The 23,706-nt window shown below is 53.0% G+C and overlaps 1 protein-coding gene across 1 annotated transcript in view; it reads right to left on the bottom strand.

Moving 5' to 3' along the window:
- ADAMTS14 (ADAM metallopeptidase with thrombospondin type 1 motif 14) overlaps positions 1-23,706 on the bottom strand; it is an 86,740-nt gene that overhangs the window by 38,525 nt on the left and 24,509 nt on the right. Inside the window, exons 3-4 of the mRNA XM_023763584.1 lie at positions 12,138-12,294; positions 7,139-7,329 (exon numbers count right to left, since the gene is read on the bottom strand). Of these exons, the coding sequence (XP_023619352.1) occupies positions 7,139-7,329; positions 12,138-12,294 (348 nt within the window). The remainder of the gene's footprint in view (positions 1-7,138; positions 7,330-12,137; positions 12,295-23,706) is intronic.

A 23,706-nucleotide genomic window follows, 5' to 3' on the forward strand; every position in this document is an offset into this window, starting at 1 on the left:
CCTTGTACTGGCTTCATGAAACCCTAAGAGAATTAGGCTTTAAACATCCAGCCAAATGAAACCTCCCGAACAATGCCAGGATGAGCTGCTGGCCCCTGGGAGGGAGAGGCTGCCGGCAGCCCATCCGCTCATCTCCATGGGCCGGAACTCGGGCTGGCTGTCCCCTGAGCCTTTGGAAGTGAGAACGCCGCCCGCCGGCTTTCCCCTGCAGCGTTCCCACAGCAGCAGCGAGTCTGCAAGGCAGCAGCTCCCTAGCAAGGCCGCTCGGTGCCCAGCCTCTCTCCCCCAGAGGAACGGCCCTCCTGGGAGGCCCTATCTCCACCACAGCCCTCAGGCGTCCAAGGCCTGTTCTGCTCTCACATTCAAGAAGCCAATCAGGAGCACAACCAGCTTCGAACACCCTCTGGAACCTCTGAGAAGGCACTGAGTCTCCTCCTCACCTACTTTCGGGCAGGCTGTGAGAGGAAGGAGGTGGAGCCAACACCATGGAAACAGCAGTCCCCAAGGCAGGCCCGCCTGGCACAGTCTTTGGTGAGCACGCAGTGGAGGAATGCCCTGGCCAAGACTGGGAGTCATGGGTCAGAGGTCAAGGGTCAGGAGTTAATTTGGCCAAGAGCGCTGGAACAGGTTACCGTAAATTTCCAGGGACATGAGGAGGGACACCAGGAACTGGAGGGCAGCTGGTCTCCACGTCAGGAGCCTCAGAGCCTGGCAGAACTTCTCTGCTCCCCACCACCATCCACATGGTGTCGTACAGCTCCAGCTGAGGCACTGAACTAGACCCCTCTGAATTAACCGCATTTCAGTCTGGGCAAGGCAGCGGAATACCCAGTTCCAAAGTACACTTTTCTCTACAGAAAGAAATGTCTCCTCGTATGATCCAGCACAATGTCTCTCCTGGTTTCCAAGGGAAGGCCCCGTATTCTTCTTGGGGAACAAGATCTTGTTGACTCTCCCCATCACCCTCCTAACGTCGCTGCCTCCAACCCTACACCTCAGGGTTCACCTTTTGCCAAGGCCCCAGAGATCAGCCGCTCCAACCTCCAGGTCACCTGAGCTGACCCTCTCAGAACCCTCTCTAGAGGGGCTCAGACTAGACCGTCAGTGGGTCCGGCAGGGGCCTTGGCAAGGGCACACGGGGGCCTAGAACGCACAGCATGTGAGTTTCCACCACAAGCAGAGACTTCAGAAGCTGGCACAGAGTCGTGGCCCTGCTAGGACACGCACACATGCAGACCCTCATTTCCTGGGCTGCTCCTGAGCTCCCGCCCGGCCTGCCTGGGGAATCAGGCAGAAGCACAGAGCTGGTGTACAGATGACCTTACACTGAGGTCACCTGAGATTCCACAGCTGCAGAAAGATGCTTTCTCAGAAATTCCCGTATCTGACAAAGCAGCAGCTTCTGGGAAACCAGCCACCATAAATCCTTTTCCCCGGGGAACGCCATGGCCATAAGAAAGGAAGACCACGTGTACCTGCATAAACAAACATCACCACAGCTTTATTACTTCCCGTTAGTTCTCCTAAGAAGTTGTTTGCCTTCCTAAAGAAACCCACTTGTCCTTCCCATCGGAGCCTTTCCCCCATTGTTGTTATTTCCCGAATACCATCTCATGTGCTATAAATGTTCCCTGTTTGCTCTCCTGTGCCCACCGATGTGAATGAATGGTGTCTCTGCTTTACCTTTTATCCAATCGCAGAGGTTTCCCCAGGTTGCTCTCTCCTGCCTCCTTAGTCTACCACCAATGGATTTTATGTAACCCCCTTTATGTCCCCTCCTTTGATTGTAATCTATAAAATTCTCCAGAGCATTTTCTCAATCCATTGAAACTGTTGTTGTCAATTGGGCACAAATAAGCTAATAAAAATTCTTACAGGTTTGGATGTTTCTCATGTGGACTCTTCGCTGCCTGCTCTCCGGGATCAGATCCTGCTCCACCTCGCCCCACGCGCATCAGTAGGTTCCACCCAGGCCCCCAGCCAACCCTCCAGTCCTAGCGGGAAGGATCCCTTTGCCTTTGGATTCTAAGAGCAAAAGTGTCAGAATCTGGGGGTGCCAGGAGCCCCGCTTCCCACCATGGGGCAAAAGCCTAGCCCCTGTCAGTTTACATTTCCCAACACAGACAAGCAGGGGAGCGCTGAGAGTGTCCTAATGGGCCTGAGACCCTCGTCCCTGTGGTCCCTAGGGCTGCCCTGTTCTGCAGCTCTTGTAGGACTCTGTGGGCACTGACCTTGCACTAGATCATCTGCCACTAGATCACCTGCCACTAGATCACCTCTTTGGCCTAAGCTAGTGCGAACTGGGTCTCTGTCACTTGCAAACACAGATCCCTGACTAACAATCACCCCCATCCTACCCAATGCCTTGCACTGGGGGGAGCCACTGAGGCAGCACAGTGCCTGGCTTTGAACACCTGAGTAAGTTATAGCCAAGATGGGGGGTGAGGCCAGCGAAGGGGCTCCAGGAAGCTTACTCCACCTTCCAGAATGTATAGACCTGCTCAAACCAACCAGGAGACATTGAAGGAAAAGGTGACAACAGGGTGCTCGATGGGAGCCTCAGGCAGGAGGGCTACTCTGTCCGAGGTGAGAGCGAATGGAGCATCTGGCCCAAGGGAGTTTGGTCTTCCTCCAACTGCCAACCCTCAACCACCCCAACCCCAGGTCTTCTCTCCACACCCCTTCTCCCCAGAATCCAGAGAGAGGTGGTAGTGAGGCTAGCTTTTGGGGAAGGGAGGAGAGGGGGGTTCCCATCGTTGAGTTGCCTAGGACTGTCACAGCCAGAACCCAGGGTGTGTCCTGAATGAGAATGACACCCCTCCAGCTCCAGGAGCAGGATGGAGCCACAGTCAGACGGGCAGCCAGATGCCCTGCCACCCATGAAAAGGGCTCTCTACCTGGAGTCCAGTCCAGGCCAGCACCCAGAGAATAAACATGCGCACTTCCATGAAAGCTATGCCTTGTCCACTGCACGCCTTCAGCCTCGCCTTACTCTGATTCTAGGAAACTTCTTTACAACGGAGAGCTCTGTAGATGACTAATAGCAAAGCACAATTCTCGTCTATAGACATGCAAATCCTGTCTTCCCCTCCACCCCCAAATGCCAATGTTTTCTCCATTTGCACATTCATCTCAGCATTTCTGACCTACAAATGTTTCTGTTCTTTGGGTTCTCTTTTGAACAGGTCATAACATCTGCCTGCTTCCCTCATTAATTAGTGAGTAGAGCAAAATCTTTAACACACACCTCCGTTTATTTTATTTTAAATATATTTTTATTTGTTTCAGAGAGGAAAGGGAGAGGGAGAGGGGGGTAGGGCAAAATCTTTAACACACACCTCTGTTTAGTTTATTTTAAATATATTTTTATTTGTTTCAGAGAGGGAGAGAGAAAGAGAAAAACATCAATGATGAGAGAGAATCATTGATCAGCTGCCTCCTGCACGCCTCACACTGGGGATCGAGCCTGCAACCTGGGCATGTGCCCTGACCGGGAATCGAACTGTGACCTCTTGGTTCATAGGACGACGCTCAACCACTGAGCCACACCGGCCAGACCTTTCATCTTTATGTTATTTTTATTTTAGGGTCTTCAGGCCCAGCTTTGGACCCAGGCTCCCAGCCCCAGAGGGCCTCCTTGCCCCCTCCCCTCTCCTGCTCCTCCTCCCTTTCCACCTGCTGGCTCTTGGGGCCAACCTGGCTCTCCCACTAATGGGATTAATACTCAGCTGTGTGGTCAGCTGTGTGGCCTTAGGTTGGGCCAGTTATTTATAGAGCGTGAGTGGGTGGTCCAGTGCTCTGGTGAGGTGGATGTGTTCTTTGCATAGTCATCTTCTCTCTCTCCCTCTCTCTCAAACAGCCCCACATGGTAGTCTTTGCTCTTTGAGTCCCAAACCACATGCTATGTAAGGAACAGAAGAATTAATATGCAAACTGTCTGGCAGCCCCTTCCTTTCCTGGGGCTCCTGTAAGTGGAGTTGATCTCTACCCCTGCCTTTTCCCTAAAGCCGGCATTTCAGGCAGAAATCTGCTGTCTTCCCTTTTTCCCATCTCAGGGGATGCTGGCCCCGGCTTCTCTCACAGACACCATCAGCTTCCATATTTATTGATCACCCATCAGGTGTTGGGCTTGTGCTGTGTGCTGTTGGGGTTCAAATAAGTAGAAGTCCCCACCCTCCAGAGACTTAGACCAAGAACTGCTTATACACACACACACTAAGGCAAATAATATGGCTAGAAGAACAACAGAACACATTGCTTGAGTACTATGTGCCAGGCGTGTGCTAAATATATTTAACTTTCACACACAAACAAGAGCAGGTACCAGCATCAAAATATGAAGGCTCTCAGGTTAAGTATTGTAGCTGACACAAACTGGGGTGTCCAGCCAGCCCAGAACAATTTCTCCAGTGGCCATCCTGTAGCTAGCCCCTCTCTTCCTTTGAATAACTCTATCTCCTTCTCCAACATATAGTGATTGGTCCAAAGGGTGGTCATGGGATCCAAAGTTAGGCCAATCAGAGTCCTGCCCTCAGAATTGTTACCTGGGAACTAACTGTAGGGAAAACTTCTTTTGTCTCTGGCCTCAGAGCTATGGAGGTAGGAGTCAGCCTGATGTTGTGACACCGAAATCCATGCTCTTGTCAGAATCTGTCCCATAGAGAAGCTATCAGAGATAAGTAGGATGTCACAGAGAGAAGGAAATCTAAAAACAGTACCTGCTCTGGACAGCATGGTTCAGTGGTTAGAGCACTGGCCCTGGAACCGAAGGGTTGCAGGTTTGATTCCGGTTAAAGGCATGTACCTGGGTCACAGGTTCTCTGCCCCGGTTGGGGTGAGTGCAGGAGGCAACCAATTTATGTGACTCTTTCACATCGATATCTCTCTCTCTCTCCTCTCTGCCCTTTCCCCCTCCCTTACACTCTCTAAAATCAATGGAAAAAATATCCTCCACTGAGGATTAACAAACAAACAACAAAAAACAGTCCAATTAAGCCTCTAGTACCAATTACACTTACAACCAGCTCCATCCTCTCCCTCCCACAGTTTGGCCCATGAGCCAATCAATTACCCTGTTTTTCTTCATCTAGTTTGAGTTGGTTTTCCATCACTTGCTACCTAAAGAGTCCTCAGCAAGGCAGGTCCCTGTACAGGTCACACAACTAACGAGGGGCTGGCTGCATGCTCTCCTAGCAGCCTCCTCACTACTGTGTGGCCAGATTATGGGTCCCAGACAGCACAGGCAATGCTGTGACCCATTATTACCCTACGGATGTCTCCGGCCTGGATCGCACAGGGCCCCAGCATGCCGAGTGGGCCTGACCCCAACCTGTCACCCCTCGACCCCAGCTGTGCAGGACCATGGTGTTGACACTTCTGCCCAACTACTGTTGAGTTCCCAGAAATGTGTTACCACTCCCTCGTGAAAGTCATATCACTATTATCACAAACCACTTATTGAGAGCTTATGCCATACAAGGTACTATGCTGTGTGCTGTTTAATCCTCCCCCAAAACCTTGCAGGGTAAGTACTGTCAATGCTGTTTTAAAAGTGGGGAAAGGGATGCTCCAGAGGGTTAGCAACTTGCCCCCAAGGTCAAAAGACAGGAAGGGCCAAAGCCAGACAGTGTGACACCAAAGCCCATGCTCTTGGCCAATGCACTACTGTTCCTCTCTGTGCAGCACTGCGATCAGCTGCCTGTCCATCACAGCCTCCAAGAACTGTCCGTGTTAGGCTGGGTGTGAGGGGATTCTATCCTGCCCCGGCCCACGGGCATGAGAATGCAGCGAGCCAACTTCCTCACAGGCCTCAGGTCAGAGGCCCATACCGGGGCTGGGACCCTTGGTTTTCAAAAGAGGCCCCACTCGAATTCTTCGGGACCACCATGTACCAGTATATGCATCTTCCTTCTCAGCTCTTGTGTTCAGATGAATGTTAGTTAAGAGCCGTTAAGCTGAGTCACCTGCAGACTCGGAGATGAAGGCCCGACCCTGTTGTTTCCTGTTGATGTGGCATTTGCCCACCCACTCCACTGCTCACCTCCTCTCCCTGGACCACACAGTGCCCCAAGGTGTCACCCCCTCTACCCAGCTTCATAGAGAGAACCTGGGGTCCCACCTTCCCCAGCACCTGGCTGGGGCCTACACAGTTTCCACTTTCACCTACACCAGTCCTCATCCTTCCCAGAGCCTAGCCACAGGCACCCCCGACAGCCCTCTGTCCGAGTGCTCCAGGCGGCTCTCTCTTGCCAGAAGAGGAACAGTGTGGGGCCCACCTGTGCCGCACGCACTCACCATCCTTCCCTTTCTGGTCTCTGTCATCTCTGCCCCTTTAGCTCAGAGGGGCCCAGCTGTAGCCCACAGGCCAAATGTGGTGTGCAGATATGCTCTGTTTAGCATTCACAATGGTTTTTACATTTTAACATTTAAAAATTGGTAGTTTCACTTAGAAAACTGAATGAAATGTTCCAAACAAGGTTTCTTAAAAGCACCTAAAAACAACCGCATTTCTGACCTTCCTTGAAGCATGGCTTCCGTGGACCAGAGCCCTGCACGTCTGCATGGGCACCACCAGCAGCAGCTAAGTCGTCGCCATCCACCTGGGACAGGGCACAGCTCTCTGCTTCAGCAGTCTTCAATCTGCCTGTGACCCTCACTTCCCGGCCTGCCAGGCCTCTGGGAACACCCAAGGCCCACACTAGGGGCCTGGGACCACCCTCCCCCCAGCCGATTGACAGCGCCCAGCCAGGATCCCAGCCCCGCATTGCCCATTTTCTCCAGAGGAGGTAGGTGTCTCACGCAAGTCCTGGCCACGCCTGAGCGAGGCTCCGAATGTGTCCGAGCCCAGAACCCCCTGTTCGGATGCTCAAGCTGGCCAGGGACTCGCGTGGACGGCCTGTGGACACCCAGCACAGGCATTACAGCTGAGGCCAGGCTGCAGCCTGGGATGGATGCCAGACCAGCTCAGGTCCACTCACCATGGAACCCACTGACCAGCTGGACTAAGGAGCAAATAGAGATGCCCCGAGGCCACCCAGAGAACACCAGGCCAGAGAGGAACAGTGTGTTCAGACCAATTCTGGTGGTCCCACCCCACCCCCTGCCCAGCCCCCCAGCCCCCAGACTCGGGGACACTCACGATGTTCATGAGGGTGAGGACGTAGTTCTGCACGTGCTCCTTGCCGTGGAAGCGCACCACTGAGTCGTCCACGGCCAGCAGCACCTCGATGCTGTAGCTGCCCGGCTTGGCATGCCGCCGCTTCCGCTCCGCTTCTCCCAGCTGGCCGCCCACCAGGCCCAGCAGGTTGGGGAGGTCGCCCAGGCCAAAGGCTGGAACCAGGATGGGAAGAGACCAAGGTCAAATCTACATCAGGGGCTGTCACTGGGACACTGCCCGTCAACCCTCCCCCTGCCCCCTGTCACATGTGCCCCTGTTCCTGCTTCCATAAACCAAGGTAGCAGGAGGGTTTGTTCCATACCAGGTAATTCGTGTGCACGAGCCCTTTTCCTGCCACAGAGCATGGCCGTCCTTGAGGCAATGATTAGCAGGGAAGTGAAAACTAACCTGGGCCCCAGTTCCCACTTGGTCCTCTCTCACTGTGCATCCTGGCCCAACCCCTGTCCATTCACTTCTCTGGACCTCCATCTCCCCTCCTGTGACATGTGGATGGGTAATCTCCATCTCTTGCCCCACAAGCTATAAAAAAATCAAAGGCGGCAGTGGGTGGAAACATCTTGATAAAGGAAAAAACTAATATTACCGTGGCTGATGCAGGACATTTCAGACACCCCTGGAGTATTCCCCAAGCCTCTCAAAACCCTCCCAATCACTGCCAGTGACCCCAAATTTCACCATCACAGCTTTGGCCTTTTTTGGCTAAAAACAAAATATATAACTAGGACTTATTAACTTGTGTTAATTAATCTAGGAGTTGTCAAACTTTTCCTGTGAAGAACCAGATAGGCTTTGTGGATTATAGAGCCTCTGTCTGGTTTGCAATAAAACTTTACTGACAAAAACAAGTGGTGGCCCACATTTGGCCCATGGGCCCCGAGGACAGGGCAACAGGAACCACAAGACTCAGTGCTACTGTCTTTTCATGTTTCCTTTGGTTGGGGAGCTAGAATACAAAAGGAAAAAGAGCACTAGCCTTAAGGGCTGGAAAAAATGTGTGGCCACTGGCCTACTGGGGAAATCGAAAGAGGGAGGCCAGCCCTTGGGGTGATCGCAGCCTGGCGAGCAGGGCTCAGGCCAGCGTTGCCCTCACTTGCCCCTGAGGCCAAGGTGTTCCTCTGCAGGTCACACTGAACAATAGCTCCTGGCAGCCCTGGTGCCTGAGCCCAATGGTGTGTTCAGACACCCACAGACCCATTCCTGGGCGAGAGGAGGGAGGACCCCCAGGAGGGGAGGAGCAGGGCTCTCTGCATGGAGTGGGGAGAGCCAGGAGCAGTCACCCCCAACTTGTGAGCAGTGCCCGGAGGTTCACATACTGCAAGTGAAATGTGGAACTTGACCTACACAGCTCTCTCTGCCAGGCGTGTCAAAGGGAGGCTCAGAGAGGTGACCTGCATCTCAGGTCACACAGCAAGTTAACGGCAGAAGCGCAGAATGTAAACTCAGATCTGCCACTCTCCCATTATCGCACCCTATCAGGGTCCACCCGCTTTTTCTCTCGGCAAAAACAGCGAGGGGGTGGGGGGAGGGCCTACTAACATCAGCCATAGACCCTGGCGATGTCCCAACCACACCCTCCTCTATGTATCTCTCATCCTTCAGGCCAAAGTAGGTCACCCTCAAACTGTGGAGGCCGCTGGGAAGCCCACCCAGGAAGCCTCGAGAGAATAGAAAATGATGCAGCTGCTTTGAAAAAACAGTTTGGCAGTTTCCCAAAACGTTAAACATAGAATTAGCATAGGACCCAGAAATTCTACTCCTAGGCATGTACCCAAAAGAATTGAAAACACATGTTCCATAAAAATGTGTACACGAATGTTCATAGCAGCATGATCACAATAGAAAAATATGGAAACAACCCAATTGTCTATCGACAGATGAATAAACGAACTGTGGTGCATTCCTACAATGGAATATTACCCTGCCGTAAAAAGGAGTGAAGTACTGATACAGGATCCAACATGGATGAAACATATGCTAAATGAAGGAAGCCAGTCACAAAAGGCCACATGCGGTGGAATTCCATTTATAGGAGGATGTCCAGAACAGGCAAACCTATAGCGATAGAAGGTGGATTAGGGATTGCCAGGGGGTGGGGATCGGGAAAATGGGAGTGTCTGCTAATTAATGGGTAAAGGTTGATAGCAGTGATGGCGAACCTATGAACTCATTTTTTTGGTTGATTTTTCTTTGTTAAATGGCATTTAGATATATAAAATAAATATCAAAAATATAAGTCTTTGTTTTACTATGGTTGCAAATATCAAAAAATTTCTATATGTGACACGGCACCAGAGTTAAGTTAGGGTTTTTCAAAATGCTGACACGCCGAGCTCAAAAGGTTCGCCATCACTGGTTTATAGGGAAATTATGGAAATGTTCTGGAATTAGATAGAGGTGATGGTTGCACAACATTGTAAATATAGTAAGAAACCACTGAATTGTACACTTTAAAATGGTTAAAATAGTGGATTTCATTTCAATAAAAAACACAGCGGCCCTGAGCCCCAGCCTGGCTGGCTGCCCCGCGTCTGGCAGCCCCAGCCTCCAGCCCAGGAATGGGAACCGTGGCCACAGGCGCACATGGCCTATTGGCATCAGGAGGGAAGGGGAGGGTGGGAAAGGGCGACAGAGAGCAGGAGCAGGGGTTAGGGAAGGAAAGGGGAGCGTTGGGAGTACGGGAACATCCAGAGCACACCCTCCAAGGCCGAGGCAGGGTCCACAGGGAATCCCTGAGGGGCTGGGGTAAGGCCGGGAATTTCTACCCAGGACTTGGAACGGTTTAGATTTCTCACCAGAGTCCTTGACAATGGATCACTTAACTCTTCTTTGGAGCCCATCAAGGGTGTGTGTGCTGGGGCGGGGTGGGGTGTGAGTGGGGTGTGTGAACGAGCGTTAGTGAATGTGCTGTAAGCTGTGTGACTGTGAGTGTGAGGTATATGACAGGTGTGTGTCGTAGGTCAGTGAGCGAATGTGTACAGGTGAGTGTGTCAGTGTCAGGGGTGCGTGCACGTTCTCTTCAGAAAGCAGCGGCCAACGCCATGCCGAGTGCCAACAAGATTCACTGGGGCACCTCAGACCTCTGCTGTGGAGCAGCTGGAAAACCATGATGGATCCTCTGACGCCTCCTTTCCTTCCTTGAGGGGAGTTAGACACCCCCCCTCCCCTCCACAGAACAGAACAGCTGACGTGAGGGACACAAACATCACTGAGACTTGGTATCTGTCCCCTAGGACACTCCCACCCCGGCTTGTTAGGAGGAAGGGGACAGTCCCAGGAGAAATCCAGGGGCTGAGGGGTCCAGGAGAAGGGACATCTGAGCTGGGCCGACTCCTGGGCAGGACAGGGACAGACAGAGATGGGGGAGGAGCTCAGTCTGGGGGAGATTCCTCCAAAGTGTGGCTACTGTGGCTAAGCAGGCGCTGACCAGCTGGCCCAGGCCTCTGTGTGCCAAGTATGCCCAGAGATGTGAGGCAAACCCTTTCTTCTTCATCAAGAATGTTAAATGGAGACAGGCGCCCCAGAAACGCTGCTCCACACGCTGCTCCAGACCCACTGCTGGTCTTAAAATAACAGTCAGAGTCACAGGTTTCCAAGTCTTCACTGCCCCGCGTCTCTCTAAGGAAGAGCCCAGAGGGGCCCAGGGCATGGCATCGCCCGAGGCCCGCAGGAGTTCCAGCGGGCGGTCTGATGAGAGGGCGTCACATGGAGTCCCGGGCCTGAGCTCCAACTCCGCCAGCTCAGCGGTCTCGGCTTCCCAGCCACAGCCCATGGCAGGCGATGGGGTTGGTCCAGGACTCCCCCAGGGTCACACCCCAAAAGAAGATTTAGGGTCTTTTGATTCAAAACTGGCCTCAAATAAAATGGAGCCCAATGAGCCTTGTCACTCTCCCCATCTGTGATGGAGGGAACAGTGCCCGTCACCACCCTGCCCCTGCAATCCACCCCACTCTCCAGGCCTGCAGAGCCCGCCTCCTCTTGGCTAGTCCTGAAGCTGCGGCTTCTCTTATGAGGGCCATGGAGCGCAGCTGGAGCTTCAAAGGAGGCAGTGGATGTGGGGACAACTGGCTTTCAGTCATTCCTTCACGCTGTGCTCAACCCTCCAGGGCCCGGGCTGGGGGTGGGGGTGGAGCTCATGGCTGGATTCCACCCAGGGCCTCCTCGTGTCCTCTTGGCCAAGGCTAAGTTGGACAGTGAAGCTGGCCACGGGCCCAGGACCAGCATACATTGCATCCACGGCTTCCTTCGCTCGGCTACGGGTGCTGAGTGCTCTGCTGGTCACCAGGAGGCAGGGACACCCTCACGTGTCAGTTGTCAGCCTAATAACACCAGTAGAATAAGAGCAACCCTTCATCAAGCACCCACCACGTGCCAAACTCCACGCTGGAATTTTCACACACACAGTCTCAGAGGTGAACAACGACTGTCCTCACCTGACAGGTTAGAAAATGAGGCTCAGAGGTGTTAAGCAACTTGCTTAGGGTCCCACCGTACACAGCACTGGAGACAGGATTTAAAAATAGTCTAGTGGACACCAAGCTGACCCCGATGCCCTGACACGAGGCAGATTCCCTACGAGCACCCTCAGAACTTCCCTCCTGTGGCCCCTGGGGGTGGAGTTGAGTGTTAGGGAAAGAGCTGACTACAGCTATTCCACCTACTGCATGGGCAGAGAAATAGCCTTGCCAAGCAACGCTGAACTCCCCAGAGACCTCTGCAGCCCCAAGTTCCACCGATCCAGAGGCTCACGTCGTTCCTCTAGCCCCCAATGGCAGACGGTTATAATAGCCTCTAAAACCCACTAGTTACAGTAGGTGCAGTAGGTCTACGGGGCCCAGTCCCATTTTACAGATGAGAAGACTAAGGCCAGGCATTGAGTGGCTTAAGGCCTCAAGTTACCTCAAAACTGTTCACCCCAGAGGTCTGAACAGAAGCAGAGCTTGGGGCCCTGCCCACAGCCTACCTTCATTGTGAAGGTCCCCTCCAGGCTCTGCCCACGCCTGCTGGACGGCTTCCCGGCGGTACACCACGTGTGTCCTCCCGCCTGCCTCCTTCTCTTGCTGCCCTCGCTCCAGGGGCTCAATGAAATAGTCGGTGACATCTGTGCGGATGAGGCCCGCCTGAGCAGTAGGCAGAAGGACAGGGGGAGAGAGAAGAGGCATGAATACATGGCACAGTATAAAGTGAGCATTTGCAACTGCACACGTATGTGACCACATGTGTGTGACCACACGTATGCAGGCTCTTCTTCCAGGGCCCTGGGGAGCTCTGGAATCCAGCAGGCAACTAGGAGGGGTTGTAAGGAGGCTGCGCAAGGGAGCCCGTGCCAATTTCACGATAAGCAGACCCACTTCTACTGTGTTGTGCACTCACGGGGTTCTACATAACATTTCATGTAATCAAGGGGTTCCAGTGCTTAAAGCGGGGGAACCACTGCCATGAGGGACACGCGCACACACCAGGGCACCACATTCCACCCCAAAGCACTGCCACTATCATGCGGGTTTGCCTTAACCGTCAGGCAGACAGAGAGGGAAATCCTATCGGTAAAGCCCAATTATCTCGAAGGTGGGAGCTGGTCCCCCGTCCACTACAAAGTGCTATTATTTCAGATTTAAAGCGTGTGGTATGCAAGCCAGGGAAAGCAGCTGTTTGCTGACGATAAATGAGCCAGAACAGTGCCCCAGGAGTGCGTGCTCTGTTTTCAATCTAAGTCTGTGCCTGCATCAAAATGTTCTTTTTTAAAAATCAGGTATTGGCCTTGGAAATAAAAACATATGACCTTCGGCAAGCCCAGCCAATATGTTATTAGGCTCTGATGAAGGCAGTGATCCCGGGGGCAATGAAGCCTGTAACGAGATGTCTGTGAATGTACATGTAGCTGCACAGCCCTCCCCCCACACACGTGTCAGCTCTATAAAACCAGTAAGGCCGGCCCACCTCCCACAGTGCCTGGAAAATAGTAGGCAATCCTTAATAAATATATATTTGTTGAATTCCTTCACTCCTTCAACAAATATGTATTGAGTGCCTACTGCATACCAGCACTGCTTCAGACACTGGCAATACAGCTGTGAACACAACGCAGTGAATGAAGGAATTGTGTTTATAAATCTGTGGGACTACCCTAGCCAGTCTGGCTCAGTGGATAGAGCGTCAACCTGAGGACGGAAAGGTCCTGGGTTCGATGCCGATCAAGGGTACGTACCTCGGTTGCAGGCTGGATCCCCAGCCCTGGTCCGGGCGCACACGGGAGACAACCAATCCATGTGTCTCTCTCATATTGATGTTTCTCTCTCCATCTCTCCCCCTCCCTTGCACTCTCTCTAAAAAGCAATGGGAAAATATCCTTGGGTGAAGATTAATTAATTAATTAATTAATTAAGCAAACAAACAAACAAATACATCTGTGGGACCTTCCCTGTCCGAATAGGAGCGCCTCTTTTTCAAGCAGCTGAGCTCACCAATTTCCCATCTCAGCCTGCTTGGAGGTTGTACTGTAGGGAACGGGGCCGAGGCCCACGGAGCACTCACTGCCGAGCCTCCCAGCAGCAGCCGATCTTTCTCGTGTCCCTTCCAGCTCCATCTGTTGATCAAACTGAAAACACCACTTGGATCCAAACTAAGATGGCTGCCTCTATCCCATAAACAGACCCAACCAGGAGGCCAAACACGTTCCCGAGGGAAAGAGCCAGATTGTACTGGAGCAAGCTTGGGGCTTCCCAAGGTAACCCCGGCATGAGGCAATACTCAATTGTCTGCTTATTAAAATGTCAACATCAAACCTTGTACTGTGCGTCCTTCCTTTCATCCAGAGCACTTCTATGCTTTTACTTTTGCACCTGCGGTGTGCCAAGGGCAGGGAGAAACATAATAAATGAGGCCCAGCTTCTGGCTTTGAGTTGCTCATCGCCTGGAGAGAAGGGCAGCAGAGGAGCAGAGCGTGGCCACGCGTTGTGCTCGGTGCTGCAGTGGGTATACCTGAAGGACCGGCATCCCTCAGGCTCTCGGTTGCAAGAGACAAACATTCAACTTGAACCCTCTTGGCCCCAAGTGCAGTGCACTGGCCCCATGACAAACCATGGCAGGGCGGGCGCTGGAAGGGAGGGACCCGATGCCCTCAGCTCCCTCTCCAGCCCGCCTCTCAGCACCTTGTGCATCAGCTTTGCTCTCCTACCCAAGGCTACAGAGTCCACTCTTGCAGACACCTCCCCCCTGCCACCAGAGACAAGGAGACTTCCTGTTAACCTGCAACAAGGGAGCCTGGTTGGTCCAGCCGGAGTCACATGGTCACCCTGGGACTCACAGTCCCCGCTAGACCCCAGGGCCAGCGGAAGGGAGATGACTGCCCCTGAAGAGAGAAGCTGTTAGGGTGGCAGAAGAAGCCCACCTGAGCTGGAAAGGGCGGTCCAGGTAGGGGCCTGGGCAAGGGTGTGGAAGCATGAAGGGTGGTATGGGGACCCGGGAGGCATTCAGGCTCCTGGGCAGCGGCTGAGCCAGAACCTGGACAAGTGTGGCCAAATCCAAGATCCTTGGCCACGCCCATCCCTCTTTCTGTACCCCTCACTGACACCCAGGGGGATGGTTCCTGCCCCATTCAAGACCACCAAGACAGGAGAACCTCATAGCAGAAGTCAGAAGGCCTGTGCTTCATCCAGGCCAAAGTCATACAAACCCAGGCCCCTGAGGGCTGCAGCCTGTGCGGGCTCTGCCCATCGCCCCTCTGGAAGCAGCCTGGCAGTAGAATTCTCCAGGTCAGGGGGCAGAAGACCCCACTGGGCACACTGTTCTGAGACTTGGTTAACCAACTGCACGAGGAGGATTCTTCATCTGACATTCCCTGCCTCATCACCCAGTGACTCGATTGGGCCACCAGATCTCAGAGCCTCATAGGAGGGATGCCGGTTCCGGAACCATCACACAGCCTAGGGCTGGGCTCCAAGGCACTGCCTTCCAGCCCACCCCTCCCTGCCCACAATCATGGACCACACCGACCTTTCCAGGTCACCTGCCTGCCCAGTCTGGGGCTTCAAACCCTCAGCAACATCCCCGATTAGGAGACCTCTAACTTTTGTTCCGATGCCTCTAGTGACAGAGAGCTCCCTCCCTCAAGATATAATCTTTTTTTAATGTAAGGACACTCAATGTTTCATTGAGCTAAAACACACTTGCCTGCATTCTACCTTTTATAACATCTTATTATCATAATAACAGGACTTGCCACTTTTATTTACAAATCTCATTTCACCTTTACAACAATCCTATGAGGTTGCCACAAATACTAGACCCAGTTCATGGATGAGGAAACAGAGGCTCAGAATGGTTAAGTAACTTGCCCAAAGTCACCCAGCAAGTGACAGGACTAGAACAAGAGCCCAGCTCTATGTGGCTCTTAACCACTGGGCTGTATTACCTCAGGCCATCTGGGCCCTGTTTCTGCCCTTGGGGGCCACTTGGAACAAAGAAACTTTTCTTTCATAATCCTGCATATCCCTGGGCCTCTGCTCTGGTCTGACCTTGAAGAGCCAGCAAGATGTTCACTTCCCACCTCTAGGCAAAAAAAAAAAGGGCTCCAAAGAAGTCAGGCCTCCTCCCACGATGGCGTGTGTGAGAATGAGAAATTTCAGCACACAGTGCCCCCAGGAGACTGACCCCTCACCCCACACACCACCCTCATCACACCCTCAGCACTCCTGTACCGAGTGGAAGTACCAGGATTCCTGAGCCTGGCTCCGCCCCCACGCAGCCCACAGGCCTCTCTCCAGGGAAGAGTTAAACAACCCCTGTTTCCCCACCCAGTTTAACTGTTTAGGGCAGCGGTTCTCAACCTGTGGGTCGAGACCCCTTTGGGGGTCGAACGACCCTTTCACAGGGGTCGCCTAAGACCATCAGAAAACACATATATAATTACATATTGTTTTTGTGATTAATCACTATGCTTTAATTATGTTCAATTTGTAACAATGGAATTGGGGGTCACTACAACATGAGGAACTGTATTAAAGGGTCACGGCATTAGGAAGGTTGAGAACCACTGGTTTAGGGCAAAGACAGTTGTAAGTGTCAAGCATCTTTGTGACTGTGGGTTCCACCGATTTCCACCCCGGATCAAGGACAGAACTTCCCCAGCAAGTTTCCTGTCCACTCGGTGCCTCACGGCCAGTCTGGACAGGCCATTCTTGTCCAGGCCTGGGGGCCCCTCCACCTCTGAGACCCTCCTCCTAGAGAGACCAGATCAGGCGGCAGGCTGGGCCGCCCTCCCACGAGGCCTTCGGTTTCCCCATCGACACCACGAGGGGTTTGGCCCACGATCCCTCCAGCTCTGCCCTGGCCAGGAAACCAGGCCCCATGCAGGGCAGACAGACTGGCAACGGGAACTTTCTGGCTCTCTGCCCCTGTGCCACATGACTCCCGTCTCTCAATTTATGAGATGTTTATGTTTCTGAAAAGTGGCGGCTAATTTTAAAGCTCTAAAATCAAATCAGGTTTCTGTTTTCTGTGGAAGAAAAAAGGCGGGAAATAAGTTCTGGTAAGTTGGGAAAGAAATGTCAGCCAATTCTGTTTTCACCCTTACTTTATCCAAGGCCTCGGGCGATTTCTCTGAATGGAAACTCTCCAATGGGCAGTCCCACCCCCCTCAGCCAAGCTCAAGACCTTTAATATAACTGTTCTGCGGGGCCGTTCCTAGAAGGTGACTGGCTGATGGGGGAGATTTGTTTGACTTTTCCAATATGACTGTGACATTGTTTTGGTTGTGAAGGGGCCACCTTCTGCTGCCTCTTCATGCAGAGGCCTCCAGGCCATGCTAATTGAGATTTTCCAGTCCTGCTTCCCCTCAGGGGAAGCCCCCAACTCCTGAGTAATTCCAGAGCAAATCACTCCTGGTGACAGAAGAGGACCCTGCAGTGGGTCATAACTGAGCAAGTTCAGTTGTGACCAGTAGCTATCATGAGGGTGAGGTCCCAAATATTTTAGCAAATTATTGAAGACCTAGTATTTTGGAATTAGTATGTGTGTGTGCATGTGCATATAAACATGTTTACCCTAAAATTGCATGTACTTGCATGTAAATTTGGGAGGCAAGGATACAAAGAGCCAGGGAGGTCCCGGGAAGAGACCCCCGAGGCCTGGAATACATGTCCTCAGATGGTGCAAGAGCCTAAGGACAAGGGCAGTGCTCCATCTGCGCTGAGTCAAGTGCAGAGACAACAGGCAAGGGCCCAGCCGGGGGTCCAGACAGGGCAAGTGGCTTGGTTCCGAGAAGACAGCTTGGCTCTGGGACAGGGGATCTTGAACCCACATGTGGCACCCTCCGTTCGCCAACCTTTGTTGAATGCCCAGAAGAAGGGAGCATTTCAAGATGGCAGTGCCAGTGGAGCCAGGTCTCCTCTTCCTTCTCCTTCCAAGACTGGCCTCTGTGGGGCCTCGCAGAAGAGAAAGAAGCAGAGCAGGCCTCCTCCAACCCCACCATCCCACCACCTCCCAAGGAGAGTGCATTCGTGGGCCCGCACTTGTTCTGGAAATTCCATTATGAGAATTTTACTGCCAGCTGTGCTTAGGTTCTAGGCTTCCAGCAAATTCAGCCTGAACCTGTTCCACCGTAGGAAATGAAAGAAAACCCTGCAAGTGGAGTCTGAGGTGACGCGCACACTGGGAGTGGTGTGAGAATCAGAAATGCTGCCACTAGCCGGAGCCGGTTTGGCTCAGGTAGCCTGGGGACTGAAGGGTCCCAGGTTGCAGGCTCGATCCCCAGTGAGGGGTGTGCAGGAGGCAGCCAATCAATTATTCTCTCTCATCATTGATTATTTCTGTCTCTCTCTCCCTCTTCCTCCCTCCCAGCTCAGTCCAGGAGAAAGCGGAGACCCGGCCATAGCCTCCACCTGCCTCCATTTCCAGGTCTCATGTCTCTCCTCAGCCCGTCCCACAGGGACTTCTAGAGCCATCACTTCCTGGAAGCTGCTCTCGTCAGGGCCACCTGTGACCTCAGTGGCCAGAGCCAGCAACCAATTCTTCATCCTGGTCTCACTCAGCTCATCCAGCCACACATTTCTCCTGGGAATTTCCCCTGATCCCAAGGCTTTCAATACCAGGTACTTTCAGATAACTCCTAAATGACATCCCAGCCCTGTCCCTCCCAGAATTCCATGTGGAATTGTCCAACAGTCTCCTTGAAAGAGACCCTGGGCCTCCGCTGGGCACCTCAAATTTTAAAGCCAACCTCCCCCTCCTCCTATGCCACCCCATCCCAGAAAGTGGCACCATCATGTTCCAGCCACTCAATTTAGAAATCAAGAGGGGGTCCGGGAGTGGGGTTTTCAAATCCTTCCCCCACCTCTCCCACCATCCATCATTCTGTTGAGTCAGTTCAACTGAAAGCTGCACCCAAGGTAACTTGCAGGTACTAGACCCTCAGATGGGTCACCCTGGGCCCATCTGTCTCAGAGTTATGAGAGAGGGGGCCAACCCCCCTCCACACACACCCCCCACACACACCCTGGGACCACCACTCCTGCCAGGGCTCTTCCAGGTGGCCCAGACCCTTTCCTCCCTCAGTACGTCCTCCGTCTTCATGAAGCAACCACTGCAAGCTAGACATGAGGGGGTTGGGGTGGCGTAAGGACGTGAGAGACCAGCCTCTGCTCTCCTGATTAGGGACTTGTACCCAGAACATATAAAGAACACATGTAACTCAATAATAAAAAGACAAACAACCCAGTTTAAAAGTAGAAACAGGATCTAAGTAAACATTGCTCCAAGGAATACATACAAATGACCAAGAAGGCCTTTAAAAGGTGCTCGACATCATTTATCCGTAGGGAAATGTAAATCAAAACCACAATGAGACACCCCTTCACACCCACTAGGATGGCTTAGAATCAAAAGGTCCCATAATAAGTGTTGCCAAGGATGTGGGGAAAGTGGAACCCTTACACATTGCTGGTGGGAATGAAAAGTGATGCAGCCACTTTGGAAAACAGTCTGGAAGTACCTCAAATATTAAACAGTTACCATATGGCCCGGCAAGTCCACTCCTTGGTATATACTCAAGAGGAATGAAAATATATGTCACACAAAGACTTTTACACAAATGTTCACTGCAGCACTGCTCACAAGAGCCAAAAAGTAGAAAACCCAAATGTCCATCAACTGCTGACTGGATAAACAAAAGGTAGTGTGCCACACAATGGAATATTACTCAGCCCTGAAAAGGAATGAAGTACTGAGATATGCTGTAATGTGGTGAATCCTGAAAACATTACAGGGAATGAAAGAAGCCAGTCACCAAAGGCCACATATATATGGCTCCATTTATATGAAATGTCCAGAATAGAGGGAAATTTATAGAGACAGAAAGTAGTTTAGTGGTTATTGGGGGATGGGGTAATAGATTAAAGGGGTGATAGCTAAAGGGCACAGGACTTCTTTTTGAAATAGAGGAAATGTAATAATTATACAACTCTGGCAGATGATAAAAATCCACTGAATCACATACTTTAAATCGGTGACTTGCGTGGCAGGTGAATTTTATCTCAATAAAGCTATGAAAAAAAGATGACACATACACAGGGAGATGCCACGCATGCACCAAGGTGACACACACACATGCACTGAGACAACATACACACAGAGACAACACATGTGCAGGCAGACAACACACACACACACACACACAAGGTGCACAGGCGGCCCACTACCACGAAAGCATGAGTCAGCAGAGCTGGGATGAAAGCCTGAGGTTGCTGAGATTCATATAATTCAAACCTGATGTGGAAGCCCCAAGCCACAGAGCTCTGCTGGAGGCTGGGCTGCCAAGGCCTGGGCCCACGCCAGGGAAAGTCTAAAAGCTGATTCACCCCAAGCTGCAGCCTTGAGAACAGGCAGGAGGAAGAGCCCTGGGAGGATGGAGCCGAGAATCGCCAGGCTTGTCCTCAACTGGCACACCCTGCCACACCCACTCAGGCGGCCTTAGAGCTCCCAGAACAGGCCAAAGGGTTGGAAGAAACACCAGGAAGCAGAGAGCCTCCACCAACTGGAGGAAGTTATCTGGGATGACCACTTGGCCGCACTTCCTGGGGTCATGACCTCTGCAGGCCCCACACCCTGGGAGGTGCTGGGTGAAAGGCAACTGAGGTCTTGCTGGGCCCCGTCCATTTGCAGCAAGAATCCTTCTCGGGGGGAGAAGTGATGTGGGGAGTGTGGGGAGTAAATGCAGAGACACTAAAGCCAGAAGCTGGGCTCTGCGACTCTCAGACCATCTCATGTTGGCAAGTCGCTCAACATCCCTGTGCTTCAGGATTACAACACACCTCTCTTTGGGGCTGCCCTGAGAAATACACATGGAGCACCCAGAATGGTCCCCCTGGCAGCAAGGACCATGCACGCGCTCGATCTGCCGCACGGTTATCATGAATATCGTTCAAAGTGTGCCCGGGAGCCCAGGGGCTCATGCGGGGGTGCCAGAAGCAGCATTCCGGAACCACAGGATGCTTTGTCTCTAACTCCTGGCTCCACGGTGACCTGGCTTGGACCTGCTCAAATCCCCTGCCTGTAAACAGTAAAAAATACCTGTGGTTGAGCATCCTTCAGGGGAGACGTCCCCACCAACAGGATGCTGGTACAGGGTAATGTTAAAGGTAAGAACATGCACAGATAAAAGGTCGGTGGAAACACTCAGTTGTTGGAGAGTTGTCTCTGGGGGGCAGAACTGTAGGCAAGTCCTTCTCTTTAGACTTTTCTAACTTTTCTATAATCCCCCTATCTGATAAGGAAAGCCAGTCCTGCATGGAATGTCTGCCTGCTACCATGAGCAAGTCATGACTGTACAACAAGTCTTCTTAAGCAAAGTTTTAAAAAGGAGACGAACACCATGGGAGTCTCCTCCTGTCATCCAACCTCCTTGCAAAGTGGTATAGAGGCTGCCTGGGCGTGAAGCCCCTGGGCCTCCACCCAGGCCGGTCCTTCCCAGCTGGTGGCACAGGCCCTCTGCAAGCCTGTTTCCACACCTGAAGCCAAAGGGTTGCTGGGAGGATGGAATAAAACAATGAAGAGGATACCCTTCCTGAGGCCTGGCCCACAGCAGGGTGGCTGACTACCTATCCTTCCCTCTTCAACCTGCCTCTCCTGGTCCCCCATGAGGTGACCCTAACTTTTCCGTCAAACCCAGGAGGCTACGCCAATGGTCTCACCCTTGGATGCCCATTAGAATCAGCCGGGGATTTGCAGAACTACTGACGCCCAGCCTACCCCCCACCCAGTGGTCGGCAAACTGTGGCTCGCAAGCCACATGCGGCTCTTTGGCCCGTTGAGTGTGGCTCTTCCACAAAATATCGACTTCTGCGCATGGGCCACGAAGTTTCAATAGCACTGTACGTGCGCGCCCGCACGTGGTATTTTGTGGAAGAGCCACACTCAAGGGGCCAAAGAGCTGCATGTGGCTCGCGAGCCGCAGTTTGCCAACCACGGCCCCAGATCAATAAATCAAATCTCAGCAGTGGGGCGTTGGATTTTCTCAATGCTGCCCAGGAAATTCTAATGTGCAGCCAGGGCCCGAACCGATGCTCTAGACTCTGGAAGCTTCCAAAAACAGAATGGTACTCAGACGAAGTGATTGTCCATGTTTCACAAAGACAGCAGTAGCAGCATGGAGTGCCGAACCAGAAGAGTCTGTCATGATGCAGGAAATGGGCAAGAAGACAGAGAGGGAAGGAGAGGACAAGGGGCGCATGCCCTGACCGAGGGGCTGGGGGGACGGAGTCTGGACAGGCCGGCTTCCTGCGCAGCCCTTCCGCTGTGAGCATCTCCTCAGGCTGAGCGTGACCAAGGCCCATCTGGACCACGTGTGAGCGGTGCCTTAGGTGCTGCCTTAGAGCTGACCATCCCCTCCCCTCGAGGTGGGACTCCATGTGAGTGAAGAATAATTGACTAAAACTTTCCCTGAGCAGGGTGGGGGTGTTGGAGGGGGGAAAGGAGGGCTGTGGTCTGCTGGGTAGCCAAATCAACGATGTCACAGCCCCCCAGCTGGGGAGTCTCCACGTCAGTACCTCTATGATGATGATGAAGATGAAGGTGGTGACTGAGTCTGTCCTCTGGCCTGTGGAAAACACAGCTGCTTGGGTCTTCAAACGCTTGGTCAATGTCCTTAAAGGCAAGGTGCTCAGTTGGGGGACCTCACCCCAGTGGCGGTTGGCCGGCCCAGGGGCAGGGCAGGGCCTCACACTGCAGGTGTCGGCGACTCCCCCTGGGCTGCAGACCCCCACCCTGGAGCCCAACCAGAGTCCAGGACGGACTTTGCCAGGCTGGCAACCACCCCCCGTTTCCATCCCCCATGCCCAGGAGCCACGTGGCTCTGAGGCTTCTCCCTTTGTCACCACCACGGCCCACCAAGCTCGGGCTGGGAGCTCTGCCTGGCCCCCTGCTTGGCCTGGAGTCCTGGCAGCAGAGGCGGCAGCTTCAGGACGAAGAGACAGGAAGGAGCCCTCACATGCCAGACGGCGGGTGGCTGCCAGGCCCCGAGCTGAGCAGCAGCCCCCTGCATTGAGGCCCTGCAGTCTGAGCCCTACGGCTCAGAAGCCAGCCAGCTGACGGTGGGACAAACGTAGGGAAAAGAGGCCGCCAGTCCCTCCCACGGCTACGGTCACTTATCCCAGATCCTTGATCCAGCCAGGCCTCCCCTCTGATCCCTTCGCCTGGCCCAGAGCGGTGTTGGCTTGGTTTTAAACCATGTCTCCCCCACATGAGATCACGCATGTAAAATGTTTCCCACTTAGTCTGACACATGGCGGGTCTGCAGTGAGTGATAAATGAGGGATGTGGGGGGGGCGGGGGGTGAAGGTTCCCTACAGGAGGGTGAGCACGGGAGGACAGAGAGTAGATCGGCCGCCCGAATTCCGTGCCAGGCCCAGCTCCACACACATCCCCTTCAGGCGCCACCACATCCTCTGCACAGTGGAAGGAGCCCCCGGGGAGCTGGAAATCACCATCAAACGAGGCAGCCACTGTCCTGACTCCTGCGCAGGGCCCAGCACAGTAGCATGTTTTCCAGACTTCTTAGAACTCAGACACTTCATCAAAGCTTGTCTGTGCCGAGCCCTCGGTTACTAACAACCCGAAGCCCACACGCCAGCCACTCCGGCCATTCACCGGGTCCTCCACTCACTTTACGTGTTCACCCACATCTCTGCAAGTTTACCTCTCCTAACCTCTGTCTGCAGCACTATTTATCTATTCATTCATTCATGCTTTCATTCATTCATCAGATATGCACTGACCAGGCCCTTTTTTAGGTGCGGGGGACACAGCCAAAAATTCCTCCTCCCCTCAAGGGGGGGACTAGGTAAAAATATGGCCCCCCACAGGGAAATACCCAGGGAGAAAAACCAAGCAGAGGAGAAAAGGGGGGGGGGGGGGGGGCGTGACATTTCAAATAAGCGAGTCAGGGATGATGTTCTAAGAAGGGGCCATCTGAGCAAAGGCCTGAGGAAGGTGAAGGGCAGGTGCTGGCAGTTCTGGGGAGGGGTGTCCCAGCAAGGAGG

Source organism: Myotis lucifugus, unplaced genomic scaffold (genome assembly GCF_000147115.1).
Source record: "Myotis lucifugus unplaced genomic scaffold, Myoluc2.0 scaffold_292, whole genome shotgun sequence".
In the NCBI taxonomy this organism is placed as follows: domain Eukaryota; kingdom Metazoa; phylum Chordata; class Mammalia; order Chiroptera; family Vespertilionidae; genus Myotis; species Myotis lucifugus.